At 36.0% G+C, this 8,651-nt stretch overlaps 1 protein-coding gene across 1 annotated transcript; it reads left to right on the top strand.

Moving 5' to 3' along the window:
- On the top strand, positions 510 to 8,357 carry LOC107608826 (rho GTPase-activating protein 7-like). The gene is given in 22 exon segments (XM_016310563.2): positions 510 to 911; positions 2,220 to 2,256; positions 2,439 to 2,515; positions 2,832 to 2,902; positions 2,988 to 3,066; positions 3,175 to 3,319; positions 3,532 to 3,651; positions 3,875 to 3,952; positions 4,037 to 4,092; positions 4,322 to 4,391; positions 4,505 to 4,592; positions 4,674 to 4,917; positions 5,016 to 5,237; positions 5,531 to 5,869; positions 6,072 to 6,121; positions 6,304 to 6,364; positions 6,444 to 6,527; positions 6,713 to 6,803; positions 6,806 to 6,908; positions 7,039 to 7,108; positions 7,305 to 7,508; positions 8,016 to 8,357. Coding segments are annotated over 22 exon segments (2,532 nt in total). The 5' UTR covers positions 510 to 857; the 3' UTR covers positions 8,205 to 8,357.

Raw genomic sequence — 8,651 nt, 5'->3', positions numbered from 1 at the left:
AAATAATTAAATTTATTTAAAATAATAAAATAATGATTTTAATAAAGTATCAAATATATATTTTAAAAAAAACACATTTTCCCTCCTTCCTTTATAATTCTTAATATTTGAAAACCTTATTTATGGGTTTAGGTAACATTCATAATTTACGGCTCTAACTCTGTAACAATGAGTGACGTGGCAAATTCTCATTGGTCTGTCACATGACCAGACTCAAACTCGACTATAGAGGACCCCAATCCTTTCCCTCAATTTCTCTCTCTCTCTCTCTCTCTCTCTCTCTCTCTCTCACTAACCAAAACACACAAACACATACTGAAGACACCAGAAGTAGGTGAAAAGCAAAGAACCCTCTTTCTCTCTTCAGATTTTCTCACATTACCACCACAAACCGCTGTTTTTCCCCTTCCAACCTAATCCGATCGGAAAGTGCGAGAAAATCTCCGAGAAAGTGACATAAAAATCTCACACCCCAGAAAGAGGAAATTAAGAAAAATACCAACTTTCCCTGTTGGGATTTTCCCATGAGGGTGAAATGAAATCAAGTCTTGATTTTTGAAGTAAAGGGTTGAATCTGGTGCCCCCTTTTGATCCTAAGCTCTGAAAGTTTGCGGCTTTGTGTTCAGATCTCCGTGATTCAAGTGACGTTGGAGCTAAGTGTTGGATCTCCTTGATGGGTTGACTGAATGGTGGAGCTGGGGCTTTTGGTTTTGGATTTTTTGGGGTTTGGAATGTTGAGGAAAAGTTTCAATTTTTGATTCTGGGTTTTGGTGGTGGTGGTGGTGATTGAGCTTTGAGGTCAGTGGCAATGGTGGTTCTTAAGTGATAGTGTTGTGTTTGTGTGTGTGTTGGAGAAAATGTCTGCTTCTTTAGCTGCTTTTGAGAGGCCTAGACATGGAGCTTCCAATACGGTATGTTTTATTATTTCATATTCTGTTTTCATCTTTGATAGAATCAAATAGCCCATAAATATATAAGAAATGTTACTGTTTAAGTAATTTTGAGCTAATGCAGAAATGATTTGATGGAAATTTGAGCTCGAGGAGGAAGTTTTAGTTTTTAAAGTAGTTGATTTATTGGTTGAGGTGTGAGAGATTTGGTTTGCTGTGTGTCTCCTTGAAAATATTGCCAAAAGAGTGAAAATAGCATTTGGAATTGGTGGTTTAGTATTCTTAGTTAAGTGTTGGTTTTCATGATGCATTGCAATTTTCTCTAGTGTATTTAGCTAATTAGCTTATTCTAGTAAGTATTGAGAATTTAGGACAGGGGCACTAATGAACTAGCTGAATCTAGGTGTCATTTACCATATATGTTTATATTTTAGTTTCCTTAATAGTTTAGGACCATTTCTTGTTTAACATAATCATAAACATGATCATAATAAAATAGTCAACAGTTATGATTTTATGCTGATAATGGCTGGCATGCCGGAGGTTGTGATTTGCACCTGACGATTTGATTATCATAAAATGAGAATGGTATCTGTTCAAATATGTTAGAGTTATAGATGTCATTCAAAAGAAATAGCTGCTTTTAATATAGAAGATTTGGAGGATGAGAGTATAGATCAAACTGATTGAGTAGTCGCTATTCATAAATTGAATGCATTAAACAATTGAGTATGCTAAATAAAACCACCAATACACTCATATACTGATCTGCATTGTCCATGCTGATTTTTTTTTCTTATTCTTTTTCTTTCTTGTGTTAAGTTGCACCAAAATGCATGTGTTCGAGTTAACATGTGTGCCTCCAAAAGATCATGCTCTACATATTCCTTTTAAATTGAAGAAAACAAAACCAGAATTTCTAGGTAGTTGGACCCTGGCAAAACTTAGATTTTCCGGAAGTACAAAAGATTTATATCCATCCATATATCCCAAATGGTGGGACAATGCAAAACAGCTGAATACTTGTCTCAGAGCCAAAAAATGCCGAAATTTTTAGTTGGAAAGAAATGGGAAGACCAGTTGTGCCAGTTTAAAATTCTACAAGTCATTGACGCAGTCTAAAGGCCATAGAGCTTGTCATCTAGTTTCTTATTATAGGTTGTTGTTATCTTCGAAGAAGCTATATTGTTCTTGAATAATGATAACCTGTGTTTTCTGGCGCATATGTACTTCATTTCTAGCTTGTATTTCTAATACAATTGCTCAATTTGAAAGTAGATATCATGAGAAGTTATCGAATGGCTCCTAACACATCTTGCTATTTGGCAGGTTTTCAAAAGTGGCCCACTTTTCATATCTTCGAAAGGTAAGTATTTGTATTTTTTTCTTTCTTTCCTTCCCAAGTATGCTTTCTTTTCCTCCTTACCTCTTTTGTTCTCGCTTGATTTTTTTCCTCCTTTCTTTCGGATATGGTTGTTGATATTTTCATATCCAAATAAGTTAATGATACGGGAATTTATCCTTGTTTTCTTGTTTTGAATTTTGTAGGTATAGGCTGGAAGTCTTGGAAGAAGCGGTGGTTTATACTCACGCGCACATCATTGGTTTTCTTCAAAAATGATCCGGTTAGTATCAACTCTCTCCCATTATTTTTTATCATCTTTACTTAAATAATTTTCTCTGTCCTTATATTCCAGTTCTTCAGATGATTGTATTCCCAATTAAGCATATATAGCTGCAGAACTGTCAATATATCGTGATCGGTCAATCCTCCTTCCTCCATATACCTTTCTGTTTGAAAATGTGAATATGGACCTGTTTTAGATGATTGTGTAAAACTACACAAATGTTTGCTTATTTGGCACCTTTATAAAATAAAATAAAAAAAAATTGTTGGTTGGTCAATTTCTTTGACTATCTTTACTTTGGTTGGTCATGTAGAGTGCCCTTCCACAGAGAGGTGGTGAAGTAAACCTGACACTGGGAGGAATTGACTTAAACAATTCAGGGAGGTACGTTTCTTACATTTGAATTTTTTTTATTTTTGAATTTTCATCATTCAATGATCATCTTCTAAATTTTGAATTTATATTTCAGTGTTGTTGTTAGAGAAGACAAAAAGCTGCTTACAGTATTATTTCCAGATGGACGTGATGGGCGAGCATTCACCCTGAAGGTGATACACTTACTACTGCAATCTTGAGTGGGTGGAGTTCAGTTATTACTTATTAGTTATTAGATGTTGCATCGTTTAAGTTATCTTATTGTTTTTCTCCAATATCAGGCTGAGACATCGGAAGACTTGTTTGAATGGAAGACAGCTCTTGAACAAGCCCTTGCACAAGCGCCAAGTGCTGCTCTTGTTATGGGACACAATGGGATTTTTCGGAGTGATGCGAGTGATTCCATTGAAGGGTCTTTCCATCAATGTATATACTCATTGTTCTTTGCATCCTCTAACCATTTTTTCTGAAAAATTATATTAACTTATTTTAGTTGTATGTTGATTTTGCAATTTTGGGTTGTTTCTGCAAGCTTCTGAACCTTCCCCTTCCCCTTCATCATTAGAAATATTCTATTCTTGTTCTGATAGAAAGTTTCTGCCATCCTCATTTGTCTATATTCTTTGCACTGCTTCTAGGGAGGGACAAGCGTCCAGTTAAGTCTTTGGTTGTTGGAAGACCAATTCTTCTAGCACTGGAAGATATTGATGGAGGTCCTTCTTTCCTTGAAAAAGCTCTTCGGTTTCTAGAGAAGTACGGTATGTTAGATCTTCAAACAAGTATCTAGTGCAACCAGATTTCATTTCAGTTTTCATCGTCCTTGTCTCAAATATTTGGATTTAGATGTTTAGTTTTGTTTCCTTAGTTAAATTGATATTCTATGATTCATATATATTGCAAAGCCATGTTGGGAAATGGAAATGCACTTAACTGTACATTGGGAAAGAGAAAAAATGTGAACTAAACGAATCATTTGTGCAGGAACTAAAGTTGAAGGAATTCTAAGGCAGTCTGCAGATGTCGAAGAGGTTGATAGGAGAGTTCAAGAATATGAGCAAGGTAAGATGGAACCATTAATATGACGGTTGATAGTATTCAATGCTTTTGCTATGACACATGAAACTAAGGACTTATTATCTGCAGGCAAGACTGAATTTGGTTCTGAGGAGGATGCCCATGTTGTTGGTGACTGTGTCAAGGTACATAACATTAGTGTCGAATAATTTTTGGTGTTAACAAACTAACAGTGAATAACTCAAAGCCATAAGTCAGTTATGATCCTTTCATCAACTTTAACTTTGAAGGTTAATGACCTTCTGATATGGAAGAAGCTATATTTTCAAGCAGTTATTATAACGATCCTTGATTTTTTAAATGCTCTGTTGGATTATTCATTTGATTAACCGTCTTACATTGGCATGTTCACAGCATGTTCTAAGAGAGCTGCCCTCATCTCCAGTTCCAGCTTCATGTTGTACTGCGTTGTTGGAGGCTTATAGTAAGTTTAGCTGTGTCCTTTCTTGATAACCATATGCTTTTAAGAATAGATGGTTTTTTGGAAGTGATTATATGATATAGAACTTCATCTTATGGATACTTTTATTTTGCAAGAAATTGATCGCAAAGAAGCTAGGATTAATGCAATGCGCTGTGCTATAGTGGAGACCTTTCCAGAGCCAAATCGACGTTTGTTACAAAGGTCCCCTCCCTCACGCAGATATAGTAAATATTGACCTCATCTTTTGACCTGATTAACATGAGAAAATTTACACATTTGCAGAATTCTGAAGATGATGCACACAGTTGCTTCCCATTCTCAAGAGAATCGGATGACACCGTCTGCTGTTGCTGCTTGCATGGCTCCCTTACTCTTGCGGCCTCTGCTAGCAGGAGAATGTGAATTGGAGGATGAATTTGATGTTAGTGGTGATAGCTCAGCTCAGCTTCTTGCTGCCGCTAATGCTGCGAATAATGCTCAAGCAATTATTACTACTTTGCTGGAGGAGTTTGAGAGTATATTTGATGTGAGAGACTTTCTTCTTTGATTAGTTGTGACTTAAAGTCCTTTGCTGCATTTATGTTAGTTGAGTCTGATGTATCCTGTTTTCTTTTGTTGTTTCAGGAAGAAAATATTCAGAGATGTTCAATTTCAGCAGATTCTCGGGTTGAGAACAGTGGGACTGAAGATTCAACCGATGATGAAAATATAGATGTGAAAGAAAATGGATACCATGATGCAGAGAATGAAGTTGATCAAGAGACAGAAGATGATGCCGATCGTGTACACAGTGGAAAATTGAGTGAAAGTAGTGGTTATGCTGGCAGTGATCTTTACGATTACAAGGTATGTCATGCAACTTCTATATGCTCCCCTCATCAATTGTCATTTACCGATAATGTTTTAGCTTAAACAAAAAATATTCTACAATAATTCAATTTCTACTCTCTGTTCATATACAAATCTCAAATTTCTATGTAGGAATATCTACAGAGAACTCATAAATATATAGAATGCTACACGTCCATAATTCTGCCGAGCTAGATTCAATAAGCAATTTGTTCATAATATTTGTGGTTAAATGTCACCCATCTTTTTCATTCATTTTTGTTTCCCAAACACAATTTGTGCCTATGCAGGCATTTGGAGGTGATGATTCTGATGTTGGATCCTCCAATGGCCATACCAAGACTGTCACTACTAATCATAATGCTGATCCTGATCCTCAAACTCCTCAACTGTCTGAGGATCAAAACAAGCAAAGAAAGAGCAATGAGAACTCAGTTGATGAGAAGGACGCTCCAAATTTGTTACCTCCCACTGAATCCTATCGTTCTATGGGTGAGATTTTATCTTCTATGGACCCCGCCAACCATTTACCCGTGCCTCAGATAGAAACAGGTTCTGCAAAGCAGACGGGTAAAGCTGGTAGCAGTAGTTTCAGTTCCAAACGGTCATCATTCTGGGGAAGGAGTAACGTGAGTATTTATTTTTTGGTCATACCTAAATTGTTTTTCTACTTAAAAATGCATGGTATGATCCTTTTATGTAAGATGTACTAATCCGAAGGAGTGGACTGACTTAGTTTTCACGATGCGTGGGAAAATTGAGATGTCCCAGTCACCTTTTATGCAGCAGAGTCAATATTTATCATCTGATAATTCATTCTGATTTATGCAGGCAAGGAAGACACCGTCAGTGGAATCTGTTGATTCTTCTGGAGAAGAGGAGTAAGATATTTAGCTTTGTACTTACTTTTTCGTCGTTGTTGAATGTGTCATTGCATTGATATTCTGTATATGGTCCATAGTTGCTCTGGGATCATCGGTCTTATATATAATGATTCGGCTTTAATATTTTTTTCCATCGTTTGCTCTTGAAAATAAACATTGAATTATTTTTATTTGTGTAGGCTTGCTATTCAAAGGCTTGAGATTGCAAAAAGTGATTTGCAGCACAGAATTGCAAAGGAGGTAGGTTTTTTTTGGTAGCTCATTTTGTGCAGTATTTTATAGTTGTTTTTATCTTAATGGAGTTGTTCTTTCATTTCAGGCTAGAGGCAATGCTATTTTACAAGCAAGCTTAGAAAGAAGGAAGCAAGCTCTGCACGAGCGGCGATTGGCACTTGAACAAGATGTAATCATTTATTTTTCAATATATGGTCTTATTTACCGATATTTCTTTCTTTCGTATTTATTTTCTTTTGATTTTGTTTGCTAGTTCTATTCTTATCTTCCTTAACCATCATATCATGCATTGACATTACCACATTATACTTATTTTTTGACATTAATGAAGTCTGCATGATATTTATTATTAAGGTTTCAAGATTGCAAGAACAATTGCAAGCTGAGAGGGATCTTAGAGCGGCATTGGAAGTTGGATTGAGTATGTCTTCAGGACAGTTTTCCAGTTCACGGAACTTCACCATCAACTTAACCAGCAGCGACAGCATCACTATGGTTCACTTACTGATGTGGGTGATCGATACCAACATGCCCAAAACCATCCTCAGCAGTAAGTATGCCCAAGCAATGCTGAAACCAAGTTCTAAATCGCGATTCTTTAATTTACAAGGACCTGCTTTTTGTTTCAAAACTGGGATCTCGAGTTGAATACCCTATGTAACTTGATCTGATTTATGCAGGAGATTTCTTCAGCAAGATTTTGATTCAACTCTTGCCTTTTGTAATCATGAAAGGAAACAAAGGACCGAGGTAATTTTCATTCGTGAAAACTTGTTCCGCCCACCATTAACCTCCTAGTTCGAGCGCCGCCATTTTCTCACTTGAAGGCCAATCTTTTCTTTTGTATGTTTTATTTATTATGATAAAATCTGGCCATTGTTATGGATTTATGGTTTTCATAGCTTAAAATAACATGGCTATGCATTTTTTCTTCCATTTTCCTCAGGAGGGCTTGTTGGGCACAGATTGGAGAAATCTCAAAGGACAAGTATTGGCAGCCGGTAATGGCAGTCGACAACCTACTCGAAAGCAATTTATGGACTCAAGTCCTAGTGATTCAAAAAGTACCGAGGCATCGACAAGCATGTCTGTAGATGAGCTTGGTGCCGTTGACTCCGCTGCTATGCCCTCCACCTCAAGGGCTGCAGAGGTAAGAATTTAGTTCTCAAGAATTGTGCCTTGGAAAGTGCCTCTTATTCAAAATTCCATTAACATGTAGAACTATGAAAATTTCTTATCCTATCATCAGCATTTTGCTCCATCTTTTCTGCTTTTACTCTATCGGATGTTTATCGTATTCGTATGCATGTCTCATGTCTGCATCAAATACTGCCACTGCGCATTTGGTTTGTGTTTTCATTTTCTGTTTTTAGAATTTTAGGAAGTAAAAAAGAGAGAACAGTGACAATAAAATTCAGTTTTCTGTTTTTACCTCCTGGTGTTTCTTTTTTCCTTCATAAAATTCTAAAAACAGAAAATACCGAAAACAAAAACAGAAAATAAAAATACAAACCAAACACACTTCTCAAATTTGTGACTGATTTTTTTCCCGCTTAAAATTACCATAGTTTACATATCACATTCATATTGATATTCATTACTCATATTTGTATTTGTGCAACATAGTTTGGAATTAACCTATCAGCACTGATTTCAGGGGACAGAATATGGAAGACATCCATCTGTAGCTTCCTCAACATTAGTAGAGTTAACGACTCGTCTCGATTTTTTCAAGGAAAGACGTTCGCAGCTGATGGAACAGCTTCATAACCTCGATTTGAATTATGGTTCCACCACCACCTCCCAAGATTTCGTCTATAAACCGTCGTCGCCATCATGGAGTTGATTGGCCAAATTGGTGCTTCATAGGATCATATCCATGTGGAAGAGGAATAATTTTGGCTGACATGTTTGTATATCCTTTGACTCATTGCATATAATTGTATCCCTTTTTTATGCTCTATGCACTGTTTTTTCATTCTCAGTTTCTATTTAATTTCTTTTTTAACTTTTTGGCATTTGTTAGTGAAAGGTCATTGGAGTTGAGATGAGAATCTTTCAGTTTTTTCCTCTATTGAGTCTTTTTCTTCTGAATTCCTTTGTTTTCTTTAGGGGAAGGAGTGGAGTTTGTTGTAATTATATCTTAATGTCTATAGTTGGGGAATTTTGTTGGTGAAACAAAACAAATACAATGAAGAAATTTTTACTTCATTTTGTTTTTTTTTTTAATTATTATTTTTAATTTTTTTAGAGAGGGTTATGTTCTAGCTCTATAAGTTATTATTAGGAATAT

Source organism: Arachis ipaensis, chromosome B07 (genome assembly GCF_000816755.2).
Source record: "Arachis ipaensis cultivar K30076 chromosome B07, Araip1.1, whole genome shotgun sequence".
NCBI classification, from domain to species: domain Eukaryota; kingdom Viridiplantae; phylum Streptophyta; class Magnoliopsida; order Fabales; family Fabaceae; genus Arachis; species Arachis ipaensis.
The sequence above is the reverse complement of the archived record's forward strand: the minus strand, read 5'-3'. Positions and strand labels throughout refer to the sequence as shown.